The sequence below is a fragment of the Ambystoma mexicanum genome, chromosome 1q (assembly GCF_040938575.1).
Source record: "Ambystoma mexicanum isolate Mex_15411 chromosome 1q, UKY_AmexF1_1, whole genome shotgun sequence".
Classification (NCBI taxonomy): Eukaryota; Metazoa; Chordata; class Amphibia; order Caudata; family Ambystomatidae; genus Ambystoma; species Ambystoma mexicanum.
In genome coordinates, this window is record NC_090922.1 from 450,454,120 (window position 1) to 450,480,926 (window position 26,807).

The 26,807-nt window shown below is 46.5% G+C and overlaps 1 protein-coding gene across 1 annotated transcript in view; it reads right to left on the minus strand.

The window, feature by feature from the left end:
• The window catches only part of BBS2 (Bardet-Biedl syndrome 2), a 1,290,628-nt gene that overhangs the window by 634,453 nt on the left and 629,368 nt on the right, over positions 1–26,807 (minus strand). Inside the window, exon 9 of the mRNA XM_069640291.1 lies at positions 2,697–2,832. Coding sequence (XP_069496392.1) covers positions 2,697–2,832 — 136 coding nt within the window. The remainder of the gene's footprint in view (positions 1–2,696; positions 2,833–26,807) is intronic.

Consider the following 26,807-nt stretch of genomic DNA (forward strand, 5'->3'; position numbering starts at 1 on the left):
GGAAGGGGACAATGGACTCGGGACTCAGACAGTACTAGGAGTAATTTACTTAATCCGACAACCCGTCACCCTTCGTCCGTTCTTGTGAGAGATTACACAGCATACATGCCCAGAGGATGGAGGTGGACCTACAACTGATTAACTACAAAATGTTCTGCAGCACTGCCTGTCCAGACTTGGCTTCAGACCAGGAACTAGAATCCATACTGAGAACTTCATATGAAACTGATTTTTCAGATTAATTCAACTACCTGACATAAACTTTGGAACCTCATCACTTCTGGCCTCCCATGCACTGGTACTTCCATCTTGTGTCACAGGTCAACCCCATTATTATGAAATTCAAGCTTTTTGGTGGGGTTTTACGCCAAGGTCTTTCCTCATTAGCTGCTGTGACGAATCACAGGAATTCGTCCCTTCTCCCTAAAGGGGAGCCCCCCTCCTGCAAGGTTAGGGAGGTGAACCTGCTCCGCAACACACTCCCTATGGGTCGAGGAAAGTGGGACCTCACTGGGAGATACTCCCCACTGTGGGGACAAGGACTCCCGTTTCTGTGAAGAAATCCCAAACAGAAAATCTCAAAATGGCCTACTGTTATTGTCAACAAGAAACAGAGCCTGTCACTTTAAATGCCAAATACCATATCATTTAACTGGGATGAGGAAAGCGGAGTGGAGAGAAACGCTGCAGCAAGCGGAGGGAGAGAGACACGAACAACAGCCACTGAAGCCACACAGCGAGGTAACACCCAAGAGATGAGGAGACTATGCAACCTGTGGAGCCTGCGAGTTTGGAAACTGCTTGGGTGTCAAAGACAGAGCGCTGGACGCGCAGCTTCTTCGGAGAAGGAAAGAGCGAGAAGATGAGGATGGTGGCGTGACCACAAAGACTTTGTTGTGGACTGGTGCTCCACAAAACAATGCCAAGACCATAAAGTGGTCAGAACCACATATGTTTAGGATACCCGCAGAGTTGCTAATCTGTCTATAAGAACAATATGGAACGCGGGACACCAGAGTAACAAGAGACGCGAAGGAAGCGAAGGAAACAGTGAACCTTGAGCGAACTGAGGCCCCAGTGACGTTATCCCAGAGAATCCAAGGTAACAGGGAGAACGGGAGACCGAGGAGGCCACCATGGAATGGTCATGGGACTACTCATACTCGTCTGAGTCCAATCGAAGCAAGCATAACCTCGGAAGTGAAAGACTGGAACAATAACAATGAAAGAAAGTCGAATGCACTAAAGAGTGAGAGTGCAACTACAAGGCACACGCCTCAGGAGCGAGGCAGAGAGTTTTATATGCCTAAAGACAGAGACTATAAAGAGAAAGAATACTATGAATTTAAGAAGCATAGAAGAGAATCCCAAGATGGAGAGTTGCAGAGGCTGGATGTCAGTACCCTGGGAAAAGGGGAAAACATCTCCTTTTTATACAGGGAAAGAGCAGCATCAAAGTAACATCAATCCCATAATACGGATCAAAGCATTTGTCCAAGGTCAAAGAAACCAATTGTTGAGAAGAAACAAATGTATAATGAGATCTTGAAAAAGTCACAAAAGACTTTTTAAAAATCACATATTAAGAAGAATACGGTAGAAGGGATTGGTGAGAAACAAAGTACCAGGAGAAGGGAATCATTCTCCTGTCTTTCGTTGTTAGAATAGTGGTAGGGTCAGTTTAGGGTTAGTCTGGGCTGTCAACATATTCTTTGGGACATTCACAGATGAAGGACGAGCACCTTAGTTAGTTGGATACGTAGGGAACTAGCTATAGGGACAATTGGGCCTTATCCTTATTCTTTAATAAACACATCTTTGAAAATGTCCTCAAGAGTCAGAGCCATTCTTCTGACCCGCCACACTACCCAACCAGAACCAGTTTGGGTGGGTTTCTCTATGGCCGCGTGGCCTATGTGGCACTGAAACATCCAATGGAAAAGAGATGTATGGCATTTTTCTGCCTTTACGCTGATGAGAGCGAAGTGTAAAGTGCATCTGTATAACCATCAAAAAAAGGTCTAGAAGGATTATCAAGGACACTGATCATGCTGTGAATCAAGAACTTGATATATGCTCTCTGTAGAGAAACTGTAATCCCATGAAGGTTTAGGGAACCTAGGTAGAGTAGTTAGTTCAAAGTGGAGATGTGCATCATAATCACTATTGTGTGTGCTAGCTATGCGCATGAATAACAAGTAAGGGATACACATCTTCAGTGTTTGGAGGGGGTAAACCTCCTTCCTGGAGTGGAAGGTAGAAAGGCTGCGGGAGGGGGAAGACGTGGACCTAAAGGAAGAATTGCCGTGTGACAGAGGAGACCGATGTTACTGTAGCAATGCAAAAGCATTGATAGAAAGACTGCCACAGCAAAGATATGGAACATGCAAGTTGTATATACATTCATGAATATCATCGCAGTGAATCACAAAATCATGTGCAGTGATCTTTAAAATACATAAAACGCCTTAAAGTAAAAACCAAATGGCATGGGACAATGTATCCCTTTATTATACACCTTTTAGTTCCAAACATGCAACTAATAAAGGAAAATTGAATATGATAAATAGAAAATTGAAAGGTGACCAAAGAACAAGTTGAATGGAGTTAAGACAAGAAACTGTTCACATGATGAAGAATTCTAAAACTGTTAAAAACTGTATTTTCACAAGAGTAAGTCTCTGTATTTGTATTACCTTCACCATCAACAGAACAACATATCAACTGGGTGTGTCCATCCATTCTGTAATCTCCCTCCACCACGCCTGCAACTGAAGAATTGAAATTGTCCTTAAAGATGACTTCCCCGGTTCTGTCGCTCCGGGCATCAATCTGAAAATTAAAGGTCCCCAAAAGGCAGGATGAAAATAATATTACATGGATGCACAGAATATCAAATGCACCAATTAGGTCATTAGTATGGGTGGTCAATGGCGAGGAATGCAAACATTTCCTAGTTATAATTGTGAGTCAATCAACAAAACGCAGTGTGTCTTTTGAAAGGAATTCTTTTCTTTTGGAACAATTATAGTTTTTTATGTTTCTGTCCTTTTTAGCTTTGGCTTTTAAGTGGCACAGTAAGTGCTGCCTGTAAGCAGAAACTACTGGTCTGGAAAATGAACACAGGGGAGAGACCGACTGTGAAGGGGGACAAAGCCTGTGGATGTTTGGTGTTTTACCCAATGATTGATCGCCAATTGTTATTCTGGTTCTATGTCCCTTTGCCGAAGGTGTTTTTTCCAAGTAATCTTTTTTGGACAAAAGCCATTTTTGAAGTACTTATTTTGTTTAAAAAAGTACTTTGGAAAATCTACTGTCGGCAAAACAACTTGATACCGTCATTCCAGTCCCTGTTGCCATTCGCACCCGCTGCCTGTCTCTCCACACACAAAAAACGAATCCCAGGACTTCTTTGAGCTAGCATTGTTCCTTGGAAGGGTTGCTAGCATTATTTCTAAGGTGTCTTCTGAAAGGTACTGTTTTGATTGCTGACATAAACCAGAGTAATAAGTCATAACCAAGTGTGCCTCTATGGCTATTCCCCCCCTAGCGGTGGCGGCAAGAGGGACCTCACAGAGAAAGACTCCCCCCTTTGGAACAAGGACTACCGTACCACAGAGGAACTCCCAAAAGCCCTATTCTTGGAGCAACAGTAATGTCACTACTTCAGAAAGGCCCCGCAGACCAAGTCACGGTTTGTTTTTGTGCCATAGGATACAAGATCCAACCTAAAAAAATATGTGGCAAGGCTACAATGAAGAAGAGTGAGCAAATAATACAGATTGCCCAGTGGGTAGAAACCAGCAATATTGTAACAACGAGAAATGAGCGAGTGATGGAGAGCACTCAACTGGAAGAGAAAAAGGACTATAATCCTCTGCAGGGGAGGGCTCAGCAATGTATCATAAAAAGGGAAGGACCATTATCAGTTACAAGTGAAACCTGGGAGTTTCAAACCGGCGTTGCCATGAAAGCTGATTGAAACCTGGAGATCCTCTGTATTGAGGAAGCAATGGGCAAGCGTGTGAGGGACGCTTCAGGAGAGCAGAAGGCAGAGGAGAGCAGGTGAAGAATACCCCAATGAAGAGAGCCAATAGTGAGTGATGGCGTGACCCAAGGACGGTGTACTGTACAGTCTGGAAACTTCAACGAGACCACTGCGGAGTCGCAGACAAGAAGCAGAGCGAGTTGGAGAGAAAGCAGAAGCCATTTTGACCGAACAAAGAGAAGTACCTATCCTGCAAGCTCGCCCGGTGACACCAACCCGTGTAATACAAGATAACGGGGACGGCGGGAGACCCGTGAGGGAAAACAAGTATAACAAGTACATAATCATACTCGTCACAGTAGCCTTGATGTAAGGAAGTTCAGCACAGAATATTATTGGCACAATCATGGGACTCATCCTACTCATCTGAGTGTTACGAGAGAGAACCGAGAGAGTGAGAATCATAACGGGACTCATCCTACTCATACCAGAAATAAGACAGAAAGCTGGAACACCAAAGACAGGTTCTATTTCCCGGGTCATACTAGAGAAAGAGACTTTCAGAGACACTTGAGAAAAGCACAATAAAAAACTCAAAGGCCAAGAACACCAAAGAAGAGGACTTTACAAAGTCAAGAGAAAGGGGAACTAGGGATTTGGAAAGGTCCCCAAAAGGAACTGAATGAGTTAATACAGCAAATAGCCAAAAACTATTGAAGAATTATATATTAAGGTTGGGGAAGCCTTTCCAATTGCTTTAGTTGTTTTGTCTAAGTGCTAGGGTCAGTGCAGCTTAGTTTTGGATGGAGGGCAGACGGTTTGCTTTGGGACTTCACAACAGACTACAAGCACCCTAGTTAGTTTTGTCAGGAAGGGAAATCCACAGGTTAGCGATAGTGAGGCCTTTTACTTATCATTTCAATAACAAATCTGTAAGAATGCAAAAAACCGGGTCTTTCTCATCCTTCTGACCTACCACACAATATTGTATTGTACCTGACGTGCAAAGAGCAGTCCTGTGGAACTACAAAAATGTCAGGATTGTGGCTTTCACATGTAATCTTTGAAAAATGATTATTTTCCTTTTCTTGTCCTCTTTTCAGTTTCCCTATCTATACTTCTTACTCTTTCTCATTTGTTTATTCCTGATTTTTTGATACTCTAATATAGTTTGATGTATTTGTTGCTGAACTAATTATGAAGTCTCTTTAACGGCTTTATTTTTGTAAAGTTTGTTTTTATAACCATACATAAATAATAAACAAAGTAAAAAAAGAATGTCTCCCCACCACGGAATCACATCACTTGAGGATCTTGGAGATTTGGCAACTATGGAAAATCTAATTAATGTACAAATACAGTATTTGGTCATTTTTAGATTGGTATGCTAACTTGTTACGCTCACCTGGCTCCCACAGAGGCGTCGATCGGAACTGGACAGCTGCGGTCTCCACCAATGTGACGCGTAGGGCCGAGATGACGGACTGGACTGGCCCACCTAGCTTTATTTGCTTGGCCCGTAGGAATATTCTTCTGCAAATGGAGAAAGGGAATTAACCACCCGTGGAGTTGAGCGTAAATCCCCCACCCTCGCTGGTCTCCTCACAGATCACCTTTGATGTCCCCTCTTATAGTCTCACCTGATGGTTTGAAAAGATGAGCTCTCCATCCTGCATTGAGCGCAGGGGCGCGTTGATAACCAGTTGCTTCACTGGCTCGAAGGAATTGGTGAGTTCCTGAACAATATTGACTCCGAGATTCCCGGCAAGACGCCGTAAGTATAAAGTTCGTAAGAGTTCAAATGCCTGACTTTCACTCTTGTCCGATTCCTTGCAGGTTGCAGCTTGATCCTAATGAAGAGTTCCTTGTGGCAACCGGTAGTATTCTGGTAAGGATTTGTATTTTCCAACACAGTTCGATAAAATAATGTCAATATGTAACCTGTTGCTTTCTCCCTTATTCAGGCGCTGAGAGAAAGTATGAAGTCTTGGGGAATAATACCTCCGGCGGTAAAATCAGGTAAGTCTATTGTGGTGAGGAGGGTTCCCCTTGTTAGTCCCTTTGTTTCACCTTGCTGTCCTTTTGTTTCCTCTTAGGGAAGAGGAATAGTACCCCCGGACCTTAGGTGCCGGAGTGCAGCTGGAAAATAAAGGAGGATGCGGTGGAATGTGAAGATGCTGCGAAGGCCGGTGAGTTCAGCGCGGCGCTGCAGCAGGCGAGGCTACGTGCATAAAATAACGTCTTTCTTCCAGCTCGAAGGCGCGATGGATCGGGAATTCAGGTAAGGATTAAAGGTATTGCTCTTGTTCTAACCTTTTCTCCTTCTTTCTCCCTTTTTCTAGGAGCTTCAAACTCGAGGCGGGCATGGCAGAAGGCTGGATGCAGACTTGCAGGCACGGTGAGCATTACGCTGCTGGATGCGGAATAACGAGAAGCGTGTGCTGCTCTTCGGGCGTGGTTTAAATAGCCTCCAAAGTAGTCCCAGGTAACTATTCCTCCCCAGCCCCACCCGAGTAAAAAATAGTCTCTAAGTAAAGTAGTCCCTTCCAAGCCTCTTTTGGCTTGGAGCTCTTGCAGCATGGTCTGATAGGTGAGTTTTAATCTATGAGCCTGGCGCCCTCCATATGAGCCTGGCGCCATAGGCGCCAGGACTGCACCCAAATAGCCCCTAGCAGGGGTTGTTGGGCTTGCTTAGGATAACTTGATGCCTGCTTCCAGGGTTGCTGGACGTTGTCTGGGTCCCCGGGGGTAGGCATCATGACAGCACTCTCCCCCAAGGCCCCTCCTAAAGTCGTTCTTCCCTGTGGTTTCGGTTTGTCTGGGAAATTTCGGTGGAATTTTTTCACCAATCGGGGTGCCTGAACATGGTCACTAGGTTCCCATGACCTTTCCTGTGGTCTGTAACCTTTCCAGTCGATTAAATAAAAGAGTTTTGACTTTATCAGCTTGGATTCCAGGATGTTCTTAACTTCAAATTCGGGTTCTCCGTCTACAAGGATAGGGTCTGGTGGCCTGGTTAGTCTTGTCCCTGGTTGCACTGGCTTCAAAAGTGACACATGAAAGATGGGGTGAATTCGCATATTAGCAGGCAAGTCCAATTTGACAGCCACCGGGTTGATAATGGCCTTAATAGAGTAAGGTCCCAAATATCTGGGGTTAAAGGTCCGTGTTCCCTTTAGAGGTATATGTTTTGTGGCTAACCATACTTGGTCCCCTATCTGGTATTGTGGAGTATCACTTCTATGCCGATCAGCATCTTTCTTGTATTTTTCTTTCGCCTGTTTTAAATGTGTAGTTGGTTCCTTAAAGGCTTGTGTAATCGTAGCGTGCAGATGGTCCACTGCAGGCATTTCTAAGTGTTGGGGTGAGTCAAGGTCTGAGGTTCGAGGATGGTGCCCATATAAGGTATAAAAGGGGCTTTGTCCAGTTCCAGAGTGTACTGAATTATTGTATGCATATTCGGCGATCCAAAGAATGTCGTTCCTTTAACTCTCAGTCTGATGTAACATACAACGCAGGTATTGTTCGAGAGTCTGGTTGGTCCTCTCCGTTTGACCATCGGTCTGGGGGTGGTGACTGGTCGATAACCTCACATCGATTTGCGCCAATTGACAGCATTTCTTCCAAAAATGTGAAATGAATTGACTGCCCCGGTCAGAGACCAATATGGAGGGAAATCTGTGTATGCGAACAATGTTTTCGAGGAACTCCTTGGCCAGGATTGAAGCTGAAGGTAATCCCTTTAAAGGAATAAAGTGGGCCATCTTGGAAAAAAGATCCATAATAACTAGAATGGTGTTAAATCCATTGCATGGGGGTAGATCAGTAATAAAGTCTAACGATAAGGTGTGCCATGGTGTAGGTGGAATGTCTAAAGTTTGTAAGAGTCCAGCTGGTTTTTTCTTTTGACTTTTGTTTTGGGCGCAAATGCCACAAGACATCACAAATGATTTAATATCCTTTCGCCAGGTGGGCCACCAGAATTGTCTTTTAATTTTAGCTTCAGTTTTTGCAATACCTGGGTGCCCCTCCATTAGGGTATCCTGATAACGGGAAATGCCTAGCTCTTGTAGTTCCTTGTGTGGCAGAAATAGCCGCCCTTGGTAATAAGGCAGATCATTGGTGACAGAGTAGTCCGGGCCTTTTTTTACCCAGTCTTGCAGGGCTGTAGGATCAAAGAGTTGCTGGATCTTTACCTGAATGTCCTCTAGTGTCTGTAGAGTAGTCATGCCAAGAATTCTTTGTTCGGAAATTATAGGTACTGTTCTGGGTTCACTTCTGCCTCTCCCATCCCTATTCGGGATAAGGCGTTTGCTTTACCATTCTTACAACCTTGTCGATAGGTTATTACAAAAATCAAACTCGGCAAAGAACAATGCCCATCGGAGTTGACGTGACGATTGGGCCTTGGCTGTCTTTAAATACTGTAAGTTCCGGTGATCGGTGATCACAGTAATGGTATGCCTGGCACCGAGAAGATAGTGCCGCCAAGCCTTGAAGGCGGATTTAATGGCTAATAACTCCTTGTCGGTAACCGCATAGTTTAACTCGGGTGCCGAGAACTTTCTGGACCAAAATGCTACTGGATGAAGCTGGCCAGTTTCAGAGTCCTTTTGAGACAGGACAGCTCCCATGGCTAGACTGGATGCATTAGTTTCCACTATGTATGGATGTTCAGGGCGCGGGTGCTTTAATACATGTGCAGATGTGAATTTCGCTTTCAGCTCTTGGAAGGCATTTTCAGCTTCTTCAGTCCACATAAAGCGTTTATTTTTTCGTAAGAGTAATGTGATGGGATGTACAACATGTGAAAAATCCGGGATGAATCTGCGGTAGAAATTGGCAAAGCCGAGCATGCTTTGTACTCCTTTAACTGAACTTGGTGATGGCCACTTAAGGATTGCGTCCACCTTTCGTGAGTCCATTCGGACTCCCTTTGGGGTCAGGATAAACCCAAGGAATTCAACTTGTGTGGCATGAAAAACACATTTTTCCAGTTTTGCATATAGTTTGTGCTGGCGCAATTTTTCAAGGGCTGCTCGGACGTGCTTCACATGGTCAGATTCTGAAGAGGAGTATACTAGAATATCATCGATATATACAACAACACAAACGTCAATGAGTTCACGAAGGACATCGTTCATGAAGTATTGGAAGGCTGCTGGTGCATTGCACAACCCGAAAGGCATCACCTGGTATTCGAATAACCCATACTTAGTGCAGAAAGCAGTCTTCCATTTGTCGCCTTCTTTTACACATACCAGATGCTATGACCCCCAGAGATCTTATTTATTGTATATAAAGCGTCCTTCGCTTGGTCTAGTAGTTCAGGGATCAGAGGCAATGTGTATCGGTTCTTAACAGTTATCTGGTTCAATGCGCGGTAGTCTATGCACGTTCTGAGGTCACCTTCCTTTTTGGGCACGAAGAACAAAGCTGAAGATGCAGGGGACTTGGATGGGCGAATAAAGCCATTGGCAAGGTACTGGTCTAAGTATTGTCGTAGGTGAAGGTTCTCAGGTTCCGTAAGGGCATAGATCCTGCTACAAGTGGGTTGTGCACCGGGTATGAGATTGATTTGACAATTGTACGATCTGTGAGGAGGTAAGGTATTTGCCTGTTCTTTTTGGAAGACATCCTGGAATTCTTGATATTCTGGAGGTAGTTGCATGACTGCTGTGGTTACAGTGGCCAGGCCTGCGTTCTGACTTTTCTTTGGGTAACAGGTTTGTGCACAATCCGGGAAGGTTATTCTCTTCTCTCGCCAATCAATACAAGGATTATGTGTTTCCAACCAAGGTATCCCCAGTATTATTTGCAACTGTGGGGCTTTGATTAGATCAAACACAATAGTCTCTCGATGCCCATCCTGACCCAATAGTGTCATCTCTGCGGTGGAATGAGTTTCAGGCTCAGAGGCAATTTCAGTTCCATCGACTGTGGTGATGACATCTGAGGTGGTTTTCTGGCAGAGAGGTAGATTCATCCTGGAAGCCAATTCATAGTCCACATAGTTTCCTATGGCCCCGCTATCAATGTATGCCCTTACTGCGTGCATACGCGATGGCTGCCCTGGGTCTACGAGGACCATTGGTATGATGAAATGCGAGGTCTCAGTATCCTTCTTCAAGCTCGGCAAGCGAACCTCTACGCTTGTCGGGCGTGGTCGTTTCCCGAGTCTGACTCCATATGGCTTTTATCAGCAGCTCCTACCACCTTCTTGGGTGGTTTTACAGGGCAATCCCGTAGATAATGCCCAGAAATCCCACAATATAGACACAATTGCATTTGCCGTCTCCTTTCTCTTTCCTTCTGGGTTAAGGATCCTTTAACCCCTCCGATTTGCATGGGTTCTGAAGCATCTGCTCCTTTGGGGTTAGCATGGGTTTTGACCAACACCCAATTCTCAAACTTGGCTCGATCAGCCTTTCTGTTTTGAAGTCTGTGATCTAACTGGACCACTAAGTCTATATATTCAGCGCAGTCTTGAGGTGGGCTCACGACTTGAGCCAAGACATCCTTGAGTTCTCCTTGAAGCCATTGATGAAATAACGTGATTCATTTTACCTCAGGCCATCCAGTTTCCACTATCAACCTATTAAAGGTGTAGGATAGAAGGTCCTGGTTACCCTGTCGTAGGGACAAACGTTAGTTATTCAGGGCCTGTCCTTGGGAGTGCCGGGCAAATAGTCTTTCCATGCTCGTTTGAAAGCCCTGAAAATCCCGAAAAATTGGGTCATCCTGAGTAACTAGTGGAATTGACCAATCAGCTGCACTGCCACTGAGATATGACAATACAAAGGCTACCTTGGCTTGATCGTTTGGGAAGGCTCCAGGTCTGCATAAAAAGTGCAAGTGGCATTGGTTCATAAACACGGCAAACCTTTTAGGATCGCCGGCAAAGTGTTCGGGTGGAGCTAAAGGAATATTTCCTGGTAGGTTTATTTGCACAGGGTTACTCGATAACACAGGAGCTGGATTTCTCCCGGAACCAGGTAGGGGTGCTTGTCCAGCCTGGCTTTGCAATAATAATTGCCTAGCAAGGTCATCAGTTCGCTCCTTTGACAAAATCAGTTCTCTCCTAAGAGCATTGGTTTCTTGACGGGCGGAATGCACTTCAGCCCTCAGTTCCCCTAGTAATTGGGCCAATTGGTCAGTCTCTGAGGTATCCATAACGCCCGGGTGGGAATTTGTGGGTAGGCTTCGCGTTCTGTTACGTTCACCTGGCTCCCACAGAGGCGTCTCCACCAATGTGACGCGTAGGGCCGAGATGACCGACTGGACTGGCCCACCTAGCTTCGTTTGCTTGGCCCGTAGGAATATTCTTCTGCAAATGGAGAAAGGGACTTAACCACCCGTGGAGTTGAGCGTAAATCCCCCACCCCCGCTGTTCTCCCCACAGATCACCTTTGATGTCCCCTCTTATAGTCTCACCTGATGGTTTGAAAAGATGAGCTCTCCATCCTGCATTGAGCGCAGGGGCGCGTTGATAACCAGTTGCTTCACTGGCTCGAAGGAATTGGTGAGTTCCAGAACAATATTGACTCCGAGATTCCCGGCAAGACGCTGTAAGTATAAAGTTTGTAAGAGTTCAAATGCCTGACTTTCACTCTTGTCCGATTCCTTGCAGGTTGCAGCTTGATCCTAATGAAGAGTTCCTCGTGGCAACCGGTAGTATTCTGGTAAGGATTTGTATTTTCCAACACAGTTCGATAAAATAATGTCAATACGTAACCTGTTGCTTTCTCCCTTATTCAGGCGCTGAGAGAAAGTATGAAGTCTTGGGGAATAATACCTCTGGCGGTAAAATCAGGTAAGTCTATTCTGGTGAGGAGGGTTCCCCTTGTTAGTCCCTTTGTTTCACCTTGTTGTCCTTTTGTTTCCTCTTAGGGGCCGGGGTTCGGCGAAGATGCAGTGGAAGCTGCGCCGACCCGTGAAGAGGAATAGTACCCCCGGTGGTAAAATCAGGTAAGTCTATGGGAGGGTAACTAATATTCCTCTGTGTATTCCCTTGACTCACCTTGCTGTTCTGGTCTTCTCCTTAGGTGCCGGAGTGCGGCGGGAACATACAGGAGGATGCGGTGGAATGTGAAGATGCTGCGAAGGCCGGTGAGTTCAGCGCGGCGCTGCAGCAGGCGAGGCGACGTGCATAAAATAACTTCTTTCTTCCAGCTCGAAGGCGCGATGGATCGGGAATTCAGGTAAGGATTAAAGGTATTGCTCTTGTTCTAACCTTTTCTCCTTCTTTCTCCCTTTTTCTAGGAGCTCCAAACTCGAGACGGGCATGGCAGAAGGCTGGATGCAGACTTGCAGGCACGGTGAGCGTTACGCTGCTGGATGCGGAATAACGGGAAGCGTGTGCTGCTCTTCGGGCGTGGTTTAAATAGCCTCCAAAGTAGTCCCAGGTAAGTATTCCTCCCCAGCCCCGCCCGAGTAAAAAATAGTCCCTAAGTGAAGTAGTCCCTTCCAAGCCTCTTTTGGCTTGGAGCTCTTGCAGCATGGTCTGCATCAGGTAAGTTTGCAGCATGGTCTGCATCAGGTGAGTTTTAATCTATGAGCCTGGCGCCTATGGCGCCAGGACTGACTCTCCATATGAGCCTGACGCCATAGGCGCCAGGACTGGACCCAAATAGCCCCTAGCAGGGGTTGTTGGGCTTGCTTAGGATAACTTGATGTCTGCTTCCGGGGTTGCTGGACGTGTTCTGGGTCCCCGCAGGTAGGCATCATGACATAACTAAAGGAGATGAACAGACTCATGCTGTATAGCTTTCGGTGGTTATATCACCTCACCTCGGCCCCACCTATTCCCTTACCTTTGCATTCCTTCTTTCATCCTGTACCTCGTCTCATGTCTTTTCACAAGGTAGGCAATGTTTATAATATATACAGTAGCCATTAACATTGTTCATACATCTTTGCCTATTTGTTAACATTTTCATAGGAAAAGTACACAAGCTGTTTTTTATGAACTACTTCTACAACATTGTGTTTTAAACTAGGTAAACAAATAAGATTTGACAAAAAGTGCAGCTTTTAAAAATATGAAATCTGTAGCCCATATCTACTCAACAATACTTTTGTCTACTTCATTACAAATTATAAGATATTAAGAGCAAAAAAGCTTGAACATCACTTCACAATCTTGATTGGTCAATCTGCGGGCTATACAAACTGGTATAGCCCGCAGATTGATTACAGCCCGCAAATCGGGTTGTAATTACTTGCGTGTGCTGGCGGCACCAAAGCAATCAGCTTCAACGTTGCAGAATAGCACGTTGAAGCTGCTTGCTTTGGTGTATGTGAAAGTGTTCACACTGCATAGGTGTATATGAACACTTTCACATACACCAAAGCAAGCAGCTTCAACGTTCTATTCTGCAACGTTGAAGTTGCTTACTTTAGTGTATATCAAAGTGTTCATGTACACCCGTGTTCTCAGCAGCATGTTTGTAAAATAACGAATATGTGGTTATTTTACAAAAATGCTGCTGAGATTTCAGGATTGCGCCCGTTATGGCAAAACTAGGCGCAATCCTGAAGGTGCACTACATGGAGCCCAGGCCCACTTGAGAATACTGGTGGAGCCTGGGCATCCTGCTTTGTCGCAGTGAATCCTGCTCTTTCGCACATTCACTGCGCCAAGTTCAGAATCGGGCCCTGAGGGTGTTCTAATAGCTTTATAGACCTGCAGCTAGCATTAACTCGGTCTTCCGGGCCCATAATGCCCTGTACGGCCCTCGCTGCAGGTCTATAAAGCTATAAAACAAAGGGGGGTCTGGGAGTCTCTCTACCAGCACGAACAAGGCCCAATGATCTGTTCTTGGGTGAATAACCTCTGTGAGAGACTCTACCAAGTCTTTACCTCACTGTCCCTTTCACAGAGAAGAAATTTCCCTGCATATCAGCCTTTGTCCTGCCCAGGGGCAGTCCAGCGCCAAAATGCTAGGCAATTCTCCTCTGAACAAGAGTACCAACAGTAACCCCATACACGTGTTTCAGCCTTGTTGGGCATCATCAGTGAGGTGAAACCGTGCCTCTCTAAGAACAGTGAGCAAGGGGTCCACGTCTGGACCGCCCTGTTAACTTCGGGTGAGACCCAAAGTTAATTTATGCAAAACAAAGGGGGGTCTGGGAGTCTCTCCCAGCACAAACACAGCCCAATGACCTGTTCTTGTGTGAATAACCCCTGGGAGAGACTCTACCAAGTCTTTAGCTCACTGTCTCTTTCACAGAGAAGAAATTTCCCTGCATATCAGCCTTTGTCCTGCCCTGGGGCAGTCCAGCGCCGAAATGCTAGGCAATTCTCCTCTGAACAAGAGTACCAACAGTAACCCCATACACGTGTTTCAGCCTTGTTGGGCATCATCAGTGAGGTGAAACTGTGCCTCTCTAAGAACAGGGAGCACCAGCCCTTGTCCCCTCCTCCCTCCCGCCCCCTCTCCTGATAGGCTTTTCACCACTCTTAACCCACCCTCCCACGACAGCCCTGCGGCTAAGGGCCCAAGGCAAAGAGCAGCTCCCACAGTAGCGGCTCCATATAGTGTCTGCAGGTGTCAGCAGGGGAGGCCAGGGGCCTCCTCCTACAGCAGCACTGAACGACGAGACAAGCGCTCTAGGCCCTTTCACTTAGTTCCAGCTCTCTGCGCAGAGCTCTAAAAGAAGAACCAGTAGCGCCCACCTGAGTCACCGGGCGCAGCACCATACTCCGAGCACCCCACCCAAACAGCCAACGAGGCGGCCGCAAAGGCACAAACCCACCAGCAGACCAGCCGGCTGCAGTACCCTGACATTACACATGAGGAACAGACTGCTGTCAACCAGCATCAGTAGATAAGGTTGGAATACTTTCACTCTTACAATTAACAACATTGACAGATATAATTGTACAAAACCTAGGTCTCTCTCCCACTATACAGGTCTCTGAAACGTAGGTGTGTTTTTCTCCTGTACTTAAACTGCATTGTGAAACCGAGGCCTCTCTCCCAATATACAGGTCTCTCAAATCTAGGTGTGTTTTTCTCCTGTACCTAAACTGCCTTGTGATACCCAAGCCTCTCTCCCACTATACAGGACCCTCAATTTCGAGAAGTGTTCCATCATAGGTGTCTGAAACCCATTCCAAAATTGGAACACTCAGTGAAACCTAACCTCACCCGCGAAACCCTGCCAATTAAGTGTCATAGGCCAGAAAGTCACCATGCCACACACTGGCCAAAGCAGAGCAGCCTGCTGGCGCAGCAGTAGGCCCAATGAGACCCACTGCAGTCATTCCCTACCCCTGCCAACACAAAGCCCACCTTCCTACCACTGCACACCTTCAGTGTACAACCCTCACACCCCACCTATCCCCCGCCCTCACCAGAATCACCCTGTCCCACTCTCCCCCACCCGTAGATCACGCTCTGCGCAATTAAGAGCAGCAAGATGGAGAGAGAGACTACCAAACCTCGCCCTCCAGAACACACTGGACGACGCAGCAAGGCACGTAATATGGCCACCACGCACCACCCCTGCACTAACCACTCACCGACACCTTTCACTCACACCGTCTCCAACGAACTACACAGCACCTCCAACTGCCACTTTCCCAGCCTTAGCGCAGCAAGAGCAGCTCTAGTCAAAATCCCAAACACCAGAGCCCCCTCCCATTCCCACCCACACATCCAGCACTGCCCAAATGTCAAGGAAAGGCCGAGACCTAAGGAACCTTATGCCCCCCCCTAGCATCGCCCATCCTCCAACACAGTTCACAACCACTGCCACCACAGTATAGGAGCGAAACCTCCCCACCCACGCCTAAGCCTGTTCTAGCCCTATTCCCCTCCCCTCCCTCTCTCTTCCCCCACCCGCTTGTTCCTTGTTCTCCAGACTACACCACCACTCTCACTGTGTCACTCCCTCTGCACTGCCTGCCCTCACATCAGCCCCCGCTATCCCCCACAATCCTACCCACCCAGCACCCACAAGGGCAACCCACCAAATATCCTGCACCCTCATCAACGCCAGGTCAGTTTCCAAAAATATACTCCACATCTATGATCTCATCACGGATGAAAACCCAGACATCCTCTACATTACCGAGACCTGGTTTTCTGACGACTACGAACCCCTCACGCACAAGGCCGTTCCACCTGGCTACAACCTCACTGTCCGGAACAGATCACGAAGGAAAAGGGGGCTCGCAATATTACACAAACACCAATTCAAGCTAATAACCAAGGACACCTCCACCAGCACCACAGACTACGAATCCCTCCTGGGTAAACTCCAACTCGCACCCTCCACTTTACACAGTTTCCTACTCGTCTACAGACACCCCTGCTCTAACAAAAACATTGCAGACACATTTGGGGAAGCACTAGCCGCCAACCTCATCCCACACCAAACACTCATCATCCTAGGAGGCTTCAACATATGGTTCGACTCCCCGTCAAACCCTATGACCAGGTCGCTTACAGACCATCTAGAATCACTCAACCTGAAACACCACATCTCCACACGAGAAGTCACACCCTCGACGCGATATTCAGCACAACAAACATATCTATCCAGCCCCCCCACCCCTTGTCATGAACTGATTTGTACTTCTTCATACCTCTGAGCACAGCAGTCAGCGTTCAAGGCCTCACACGACCACCACCAGCCACCCCCTCTACCTTCCCACTATGGAACACAGTTGTAATCACCCCAGATCTAGAGCACTCACTCCTCAATTCTCTACATACACTTTACCTCCAGGAATCGAATCCTTCAACCTCTGGCTTACAAAAGCGCTCACACCACAACATAACGGACATCGCAGAGATCAGGACCAACACCTAGGTGGTTCACCTACAATCTAAAACCACTCAAAACTCTCAAGCACTGCCGGGAACGGGCTTGGAGTGCTGACCCGTCAGCCCAGAATAAAACCGCCCTAGCAAGGACAAATAGAATATACAGACGGGAAATCAAAAAAAGGCAGAAAACATTCTATGGGAACCAAAACCTAAATGCTCGCAACCCGAGTAAGGAACTACATAGAACCATAGCTGAATCCAAATCCCCTGCATGATCGAGCCTGGCCACTCCAAGCTCCCAAGCCCTATGTGACACCCTTTCGCTCCACTTCCACAATGCCCCCAACAAAAGACACTCCGCCATCATCGCTAAACTAAAACATATACCCCACTGCCTCCCTCTCACCCACACACCCCCGTCCAAAACCCCTCCCAGGCACATTTCCTTGACTCATGCTCTCCCATCAGACACCAAGAATTGCTCTCGCTCGTAGCAGTCAGCCGCTTGTCAGGCTCCCCTGAAGACCCCTGCCCACCCTCAATCCTCAAAAACATACCATCCTCCGCCTGTGCAGGTAATGTTGCACGCACAATCCTTAACCGCTCACTCACATCAGGATCTTTCCCGAAGGCCCTAAAAACATTCTACATCAAACCTAGCCTCATAAAATGGACACTCAACCCACTCCTCCCCCAAAACTACTGGCCTATCTCCAGCACACGTTTCATCACCAAACTCATGGACTGTGCGGCATACAAACAGCTTCGCCAATTTGCCGAAGCCAACAACCTCCTTGACCCTGCACAATCAGGTTTCAGACCACTAAGGGGAACTGAATCTTCCCTAGTCTCCATCTGGGACGACCTTAACAGAACAGCCAACGCAAAAGGCTGCACTGTTCTCATCCTGCTACATCGCTCTGCAGCCTTTCATACCATTGATCACTCCATCCTACTAGACAGGCTGCAAATGCTAGGAATCAGAAGCACAGCCCTCTCGCGGATCTCCTCCTTTATCTCTAATCGATCACAAATCATATACCTCCACCAGTCCACATCACATCCAGTAAGTGAAGGTGTCCCTCAAGGAGCATCCCCGTCACCCCTAATCTTCAACATCTACCTAAAACCCTTTCCCGCAATCATTCGTACAATCTTACCTGCTACAACTATGCAGACGACACCCAGATCATCCTCAAAATCCCCAAATCTGAAGGCTCTGGCAGTCCTGACCTGTCGTCATGCCTCTCTGATATTGACCACTGGATGACGACCAACCACCTCAACCTCAACCCTGGGAAAACTGAAATCCTAGTTTGCGGGAAAACGGCACTCCTCCCTCAATCAATCCCGTGGCCCAAACCACTAGGACAAACACCGCCAATCTCTTATGTGGTAAAAAAACCTTGGTTGCACGTTGGACTCAGACTTATCCCTCACACAACACACCTCCATCGTATCCAAAACCTGCTTCTACCACCTATGGATTCTCAGGCGTATTTTCCCCTACCTCACCTATCCCCACCGTTTTTCAGTCATCAACTCCATCATCCTATCCCGCCTAGACTACGCAAACTACTTCTTCCTAGGAGCCCCAGCATCTCAACTCAGCAAACTACAAAATAATCCAAAATGCAGCATCATAGAGTCCTCCTCTGGCTCCACCTTTAAAGCCATGTCTATCACCCACCGGGCAGTCCACAACACCGGCACATAATTCCTCCGAGACAAAATTGTTCCCCACCAACCCGCTATGAACCTCAGATCTCGCACAGCATTTCGTCTAGTGATCCTACCCCACAACTCTGCAAGGCTGGGCGGTTCCTCCTTTTCCGTCCAAGCGCCAAAAATCTGGAACTCCCTACCACTACACATTCGCAACACTGAAAACCACCTGAAATTCAGGAAGGCCCTTAAATCCTTGCTTTTCCCAATATTCCCCTGATTCGTGGTACCTCGAGACTACAACACCACTGAAACAACACCCCTTGCACCAATTACAACACAGGGGCCGGCAGCTTTCGCAGCGCTCACCTGACACACTATCACCCCATGCACAAATACATTCCCACTCGACAAGTACACCAAGTAAGCCAACAGCCGTCGCTGTGGCACACCTGCAATAATCTCACTCGCCGCTCATTAGATCCTTCCACAAGAGAGACCATGAATAATGAGACAAAGAGTCTACTGTAGCCTGCACCCATCGCTAAGGCACACCGCAATAAACCCACCCACGCTCAGCGCATCCTCTGACCTTTTTTACTGGAGAGACCATGAATGAAGAGAGCGGTCCGCTCTGAACAGGGATCGCAGCAGTCAAACAACTCTGAAGACCACGTATAATCCCTGAAGATCTTCGGTATGTATACCTACACCACATCTGTGGACAGAGGCTGCAGGCACGGCTAAGCACCCATGCACCATAGAATGCAGTTACAGCTATGCTTTTTGGTCTAGCAGAGTATATAACCGTCCACACTGAAACACCAGACGTACCTCAACACATCTGCCACTAGCATACAGCGACAACCAACTAAAAGAAATGTGGTATCACCGTCCACACATCGAATCTTTCAACAATAGCACTCTATCGCAACCTCCAACTGCGCCCTCCCACGTGCCCAGACCTTTCGGCAGCTTAGTCGATCCTAGCCAGCCACCCAAGTGCTAGACCGCCAAAAATGCACACACGCATTTTATAACCTAAACTTCTTGAACCTTCCAGCACATTGACTATGGTCACCGAGGCTGTTCCAATCTGGAAAAAAGCATTGAGACCATACAAATGAGGAAAGGGCGCTATATAAATAACCAAATACAATACAATACAGAAAACTGTCTGCTCATGAAAGAACCCAATGGAAAATTTGTTGTATGTTGGTGTAAAAGTAAAGATGGAATAGTAGGGGATGTACTATACAGGGCAGGTTGGGAGACTGAAGTAGGCACACGTTCAGGCATCTCCACTTAACCAATGTGTGTGATTCTGGGCAAATCACTTTACCACACAGGACCTCATTTTCCATAACTTCTCAAATTGAGATCACCAAAAGTTATTCAGTTAAGTTTGCAGTTAACCTATCAAATCATGAACATAGCCTTTACCTGGAATAAGAGGACAGTACTTGCCCCAGTGAGTATGCACTTGGCAATGACCACAACACTTGAGCTTGTGAGGCTGTAACTTCCATATGACGGCTATACTTAAGAGTATGAGGCTTAAGCCGATATTCAATGGCACTATAGGTTATAGGAGTTTGCACTGAGCATAGCAGTGTCTGGCATGGGAGGCAGAATCTAGTATAGTATGATTCTACCCCGAAAGTGAGGCTTTAAACACAAATATTATGCCAGTGACTAACATGTGTGGGAGTACATGCATAGGAAAATAGTGCTCCTGGCCTATCGTGGTTGTTTTGGCTGTGCCCTGGCATATCATGACTGCACCCATTACAAATTGGGCTAATACCCAAGGTAATATATGGTTGAAAACTAAAAAAGCCTTTTTATCCACTTTAGTAAGAGTTATTATTTTATTAAATGTACATTTATTGAAGGATTTTGTTTTACTTTTGAGATGTTGCATCTTCTGATGACACCAGGGCAAAAGGTCATATGCATCACTTGCTGTGAATTTGCTTGGTTAAAAGGTCATGTTATTTCACTTCTTGGGATGTCATTGGGCATGCAATGCCACTCCCGCTACCCCTAGCATTTCGGTAAATTGTCATCCCTGTTGAGGGAAGGAGGCTTCATCAAAAAATAATTCTCAGCACTCTCTGGCAGCCCTGTGCATATTGGTGAGCCGTTGAGTCCAAGTAGTAGTTCTGGCTGAGGGGGGGATACACTGCTCTACGTGGCCACATGGTCGATCAACTTAAGGGGAGTGTTAGCGAACAAGGCACAAGCTGCTGCCATGTCTCTCAGAGTGTGCGGTCATCTTCATGGGCAAAGGCAGATTGGCCCTCTGATAAAATTTGATACAGTCCACAAACCAAAGAGCAATGCCTTGTTTCGAAATAGCACAGGCCTTCCTTTGGTCTGAATAAGTGAGTAGCAGTAGCTCTGATTGCCTGAAAGACTTTGTTCTGTCCAGGTAGAACTTCAGAGCTCTGTTGACGTCAAATGTGTTTAACGCCCTCTCTGCAGTGCTAGCCATTTTCTGGAAGAACCCTGGAAAAGGGATGCTCTGATTCAAGAAAAACTTGAAACTGGACTGGATGCAGATCTGAATGAACACACCAGCTGCAGATTGTGAAGAATCCTACGGATCCCTCACTGAAACCCTGCCTAAAGTCTCCTCACAAGTAGACAGGGAAAGGCAGACGCTTCCTGACCTTGGGAGTGGTGCATTGCAGGAGGATCACCTGGGAGAAGTCAGGGCGCAGGGTGGTGAGGAGATCCGGTGGGATGAGACACAGTATTTGTCCTCTGAAAGTGCCTTTCTGGATTGCCAAAACATTTAATGGCACATTGCCATTATAATGTCCCTGACCCACATATATGAAAAAGGATCAAGCGAAAATGCCTTAAATCCAATGTCTTCCTCTGTAACAACCATTTCTAACAGTTCATCCTTTAATGAGTTTAGGGGAAATAAATCTGCCCTTAAAATTAACTCAATTGCTAAAAGATCTAACTTTGTTGAAGGGGACTACAAGTCCCATAATCCCACGAGTAGCGGGACGAGGACGAGGCATGCTGCAGCAGTAGTCAGGCCATTAAGCCTAACAGACCACACCTGAAGGAACCTGGGAGGCATAAAAGGCCCTCTCAGGTGCAGGCAATTGGAAGGAGCTGGAACTGTGACTGGAATGCAAGCTGGAACTGTGACTGGAATGCAAGCTGTAGTAGTAGCAAAAGCAAGAAGGCACGAGACTGGCCTACCAAGCAGAAGTGGGAGAACAAGAGGGAGGCCGGAACATGGAGACAGCAGATTTCACCTGCTTGTTCTAAGAGGGTCTTGTTCCCCAAACTCTGAAGTGCAGAGGCTGCACAGCGGAAGGTGTGCGGGGGAGCTGTCTTTCCGCATGTGAGCCTGATTGATGTGGTTGCCGTGCAGCGAACGTGCTGGAGACCGAGGCAAGGAGCAGTTGTCAAGAGAAGGGCTCCATAAACGTGTGGTCGGACTGGGGACACCTTCACAGAAGAAGGGTGTGGGTCCCTAAGGAGCCAGAAGGAGTAGAAGTTGTGGCATAACTCATGTAAGCAGTGCGACCTGCAAAGCAAGTGTTAAAAAATCTGGTGAGTGAAGTACGGCGATCTAATACCTTGCACAAGCATTGCCGGCAACAGTATCCAGTTACCTGTTAGCTCGCGTATGGTTTAAAGCAAGTAGAACTTGTTAATTGAAGCTGAAATATCTGAACAATGGAAATGTAGCACTCGCATGTAATATTAGAGTCTTTCCATTCGCCGAGAAAGCAAACGCTGCTTAAATCCATTGTTCAGCCATTAAGAGAGTGTTACTGTCTGAAGGAGTGTCACTAATTAAGGAAAGTGAACATTGCGAAGAACATTACTGAATACCTAACTTTGACAAAACCTTTATTTTATGACTTAGGACTCCAACGGCCTCATCATGAATTGTGTGGTAGCCCTTAAATGCAGCAGCAACAGCATTACCGCTGCATTAAAGGGCTGGCCCGATCATGAGTTGGGCACTAAATAGGCTGGTTTACCTCCAGCTCTTTGCTGGAGGTGAAAATCCCATTTAGCACCCTGTCTTTGGTGCAATAACTGCCAGCTGTATTAGAGTGCAATATTTGCACCAAAAATGCCCCATTGGGTCCAATGAACCCAATGGGGAATGGGGATTCGCCGTCATCGCCCAACCAGTGATCCGGCGCTAAAAACGGTGGACCGGCTGGTGCTAACGCAATTACAGTTGGGCGGTATTACCGCTGGGATACCACCCAACTATTGATGAGGCCCCAAATTCTCCTGCTGTCCTCATCCTACTCGATCTCTCCTCTGCCTTCGATAGTTAACCATTCCATCCTCAGAAAATGGCTCCATGATACCCTTGGTATATCGGAGCAGGCACTGGACTGGCTTACCTCCTTCCTAACTGGCAGATCATCCCAAGTCATTTTAGGTACCTTCTCCTCACCTACTTCCTTCTCCACCTGTGGTGTCCCCCAGGGCTCAAACCTCTCCCAATAGCTCTTCAACACTTAGATTGCTCAGCTAGCACTGCTCATTTCCTCCTTCTCCGCTAACTTCCAGTGCTACACAGATGACACACAACTCTTTTTCAAACTTCCTGCTGACCCTCTTGCATCTTCCATCATCCCTGACTGCCTATCTGCCATCCATTCTTGGTGTACCTTCAGCTATCTCTGCCTCCATGCCAGCAAGACCGAGATCATTTCCATTGGGATCCCGTCTCCCTCTTTTTTCCCCTCACCCTGGCCACAATTTTAAGTGGGGGGGGATATAATGTCATTTATCCCCCCCAGAATTTGTGTCACTTCAGCATGTAAAATAGTGCAGGCTGCAGTAGTCATGCAAAGGGATGTCATTTAGGGGTCGCCAGAGGTCGCAACTGCGACCTCTGAGGTCTCCCTTGCTACCCCTAAAAAAAGTTTTTTTTTTTTTGTAATGCAAGCTCCTGGGCTGTGGCCAGCACCATGTGGCTCTTTACTTCTGGAGTGGCTGGCTTTCTCGTTCAGGCCTCTAAAAAAAGAAGAAGGAAAAATAAATAAATAAATAAATAAATAAATAAATAAAAAAAGAACAGGGGTGCCGCAAGTCTAACACTTTAAGCACTGACCTTAAATAAGAAAGAATAGGAAAACCAAATAATGCGTCTTTCTGGAATTCTATACAATAATTGATAGACTCATTAAAGGTTCATTTCAGGCACACTTCAGGGGGTGAGTCACTGATTCAGTCTGTTCTTAAACAGCTCAACTCAGTCTTCCATCCTTCTGAGGTTGATAAATGAGTACCAACACAGGTTGGGTGATATTGGGTGTATATTTCTTCTATACAAAGGGCTTAAGCGTAAGTGCTATATAATAACACATCATTATCATTTGGCCATGGACGTCTGCTTGCATTCACAGTCATTTGGTAATATGGATCTATACACACTGATCCTAACGATCCATTCTTGTATGAAATGTACATCACATTATAGTGATATCGTAAACATATTTTTGTAGTGTACTTAGGAACAATGCTATGTGATGCCACTTCCTGTTTTGTCAAGGGGTGAAAGGTTGAGTTCCATCGGCAACACCCCAGACTCCCAGGACATCATCATTCACATCCTCAGCAATAATATCAAAAGCTCCACCAAAACCCTTCTACTTGGAGATCTCAATCTCGGATTCAACGATACTAAGGACAAATCTGCAGCCACTCTCATCAAGGAACTTAGTGACCTGGGCTTCACCCAAAAAGTAGAAAGTCCTACCCACACCAAAGGTTATAAATGCCATATCATATCATATCATTCTACAAAGCCCTGTGTAGTTAATAACTTAATTGGAGCTGGGAACATACTACTGGTGTAATACAAATGTCTTATCCAGGGATGCCTCAGCCACCCAATTAGCACTTTGCATTTCCTTCACTGAAGTCCTGCTAAAAACCAGCAATGGCAAGTGTTTGCTTGTGTATACGTATTGGGCATTTGTCAGGCGCTGCCATTAAATGTCCAGGTACTTGCACCATTTTGCAGCTGCTACCATCAGAGGGTACCGAATACCACTATGACGGTGCCTGGCAAGTGCCTTTTCCATGCGTACATTAAAACCCAAACGGTTGGCGTTGCCAACGCTTGTTTTAAAATAGGGATGCAACTGAATTTGTGGTACCCACCGAAGTTGAATAATGAGTTTTAGAAAAGTTTTAATAGAGGCCACCATAAGCCATCTGGGTGACCCAGAAAAAAATAAAGCAGAGCCTCAAGATTCACAACAGCACTTGTTCCGCTATCCATGTAAAGGCAGTGAATACCCTGGTGCTGAGGTACATTTGCAGCTCATACACTGCTGTAAAGGGGAACACTCATGTTCCATCATTGAGGGTTCAAGTGGAATAGGATAAGATGGGTTGGCGAAACTCCATAAAGCATCTGCACTTAAAGCGCAGGTGAGAGTATTATAAAAGATCTCTCTAAAGGTCCATCGCTGGGAGACCTGGAGAAACACAAGAAGTGAAACGGATCATCAGACCAACTGAGGTGGAAGAGAAAAACAAGGCCTGTGGGGGGAATATTATTAAGACCAAAGTATTTCCATACATTTGGGTAAGCTCCTGCACAATCTACTGCATATGCAAGTGACGGGGAAAGATCTAAAGGAGTATCTGCGAGCAGGCAATTCCTGCCTCTCCCCGCCCAAGTCCCCAAAGTGTCCCCTGTCCCCCCCAGATTTTATGGGTCTCCTACACCCCTGCTGGCCATCCTCTAAGGGCTCTCCATCTGCTTGTTCTTCTGGAGCCAGAAACCTTGGAGTCATCTTCGACTCCTCTCTCTCCTTGCTCCCTCACACCCAGTACATTACCAATAAGTCCCACTTTCAACTCTTCCTTCTCAAAGGAACTCTCCCTTTTCTCACGTTCCCCAATAAGCTCAATGTTACCGGAGCCCAGGTTCTCTTTAGGCTTGACTACTGCAATTGCCTTCTCCTGAATCTATCTTCTTCCACTTTACGACCCCCTCCCCCGCAGCTAATCCAGAATAGGGCAGCAAGACTTATCCTTGGCCTTAAGCCCAGGGGCCGCATCTCTCCTGCCCTAAAAATTCTTCACTGGCTCCCGGTTGCGGCACGGATTACATTCAAATCCCTCTGAATCATCCACAAGGCTATCTGTGGCCTGGGACTACGCTATCTGCAACTTTCTCTTACTAAATACTCCCCCTCTAGACCTCTGCAGTCCTCTGGCACCAACTCTCTATGTGCAAAGCGTTTCGCTAAACAGAGGGCCGGAGGCCGATCACTTTCTTCAGCTGGCTCACTCTTATCGAACAGCCTCCCCCCTCCATCTTCGTCTTGGGCAGGACCTCCTTAAATTACGGAAACTCCTCAAGACTTTCCTCTTCACCTCCTCCTTCCCTTCGTCCCTTGTCTGCTAATCTCACAGTCGCTGTGATTGGTGGCCAGGGCCCTTATATGGGTTCCATGTGTTAATATCCCCACAACAATATTGCGATACATAAATATCGCCATATTTTTGAGGCAATATTGATCCGTGGACCCTGCGGGGGACACCCCTGCAACCCCTGCATTATTTTAAAATGTGCGGGGGACACCCCCGCAAACCCCGCTCCCACAAATGATATCCCACAAAAATATCACCTTTGGCGAGACAAACGGCCATATGTACAGCAATATTTTTGGTGGGGATATTTTGTAGGGATACCCTATATGTCCCACAGGGACCTGGCCTCCCCAACCCAATCGCCCCAGCCTCTGCCTACCTCTCAGCACTTATGATATGATAGTTTATATATATAGCGCCTTGCCTTGGCACCCACCCGCCTCTTTTCTGTAGGCTTGAACTTTCTACGCAATAGCACTCATCATACTATGCCCTTTATATGCTGCTCACCCAGGAGCACAGACATTCCAGCACTTACCCCCATTCCCCATTTCCCCTCTTCCCGCTGCAATTGCACATTCTGAATACTCACAATGCATAGTAGGTCTATCTTTATCTTCCACTGTATTCATTATTTTTTCAATTCCCAGTTGCCCTGTGGGCGCTTTGAAACAGAATGGACTTACTCTATAAGCACCTAACAAATGCACAATAAATAAATATATAAATGAATACAACAAGGAGTGGTTGTGTGCGCCTAATTGTGATTCCCAAAGGAGGACTGAACTCTAGCCTTCACTTTCACAGAGGAATACAATTCAATACAAGCCTTGAAAACGACATCAAGAAGTGGTTGTGTGTGCCTAATTGTGATTTCTAAAGAAAGACTGAACTCTATTCTTGACTCTAACGCGGCATACCTTTCATATATAAGAAGTTAAAGTGTATATATTACTGAAGAAGAGAACAATCATTGGCCAAGC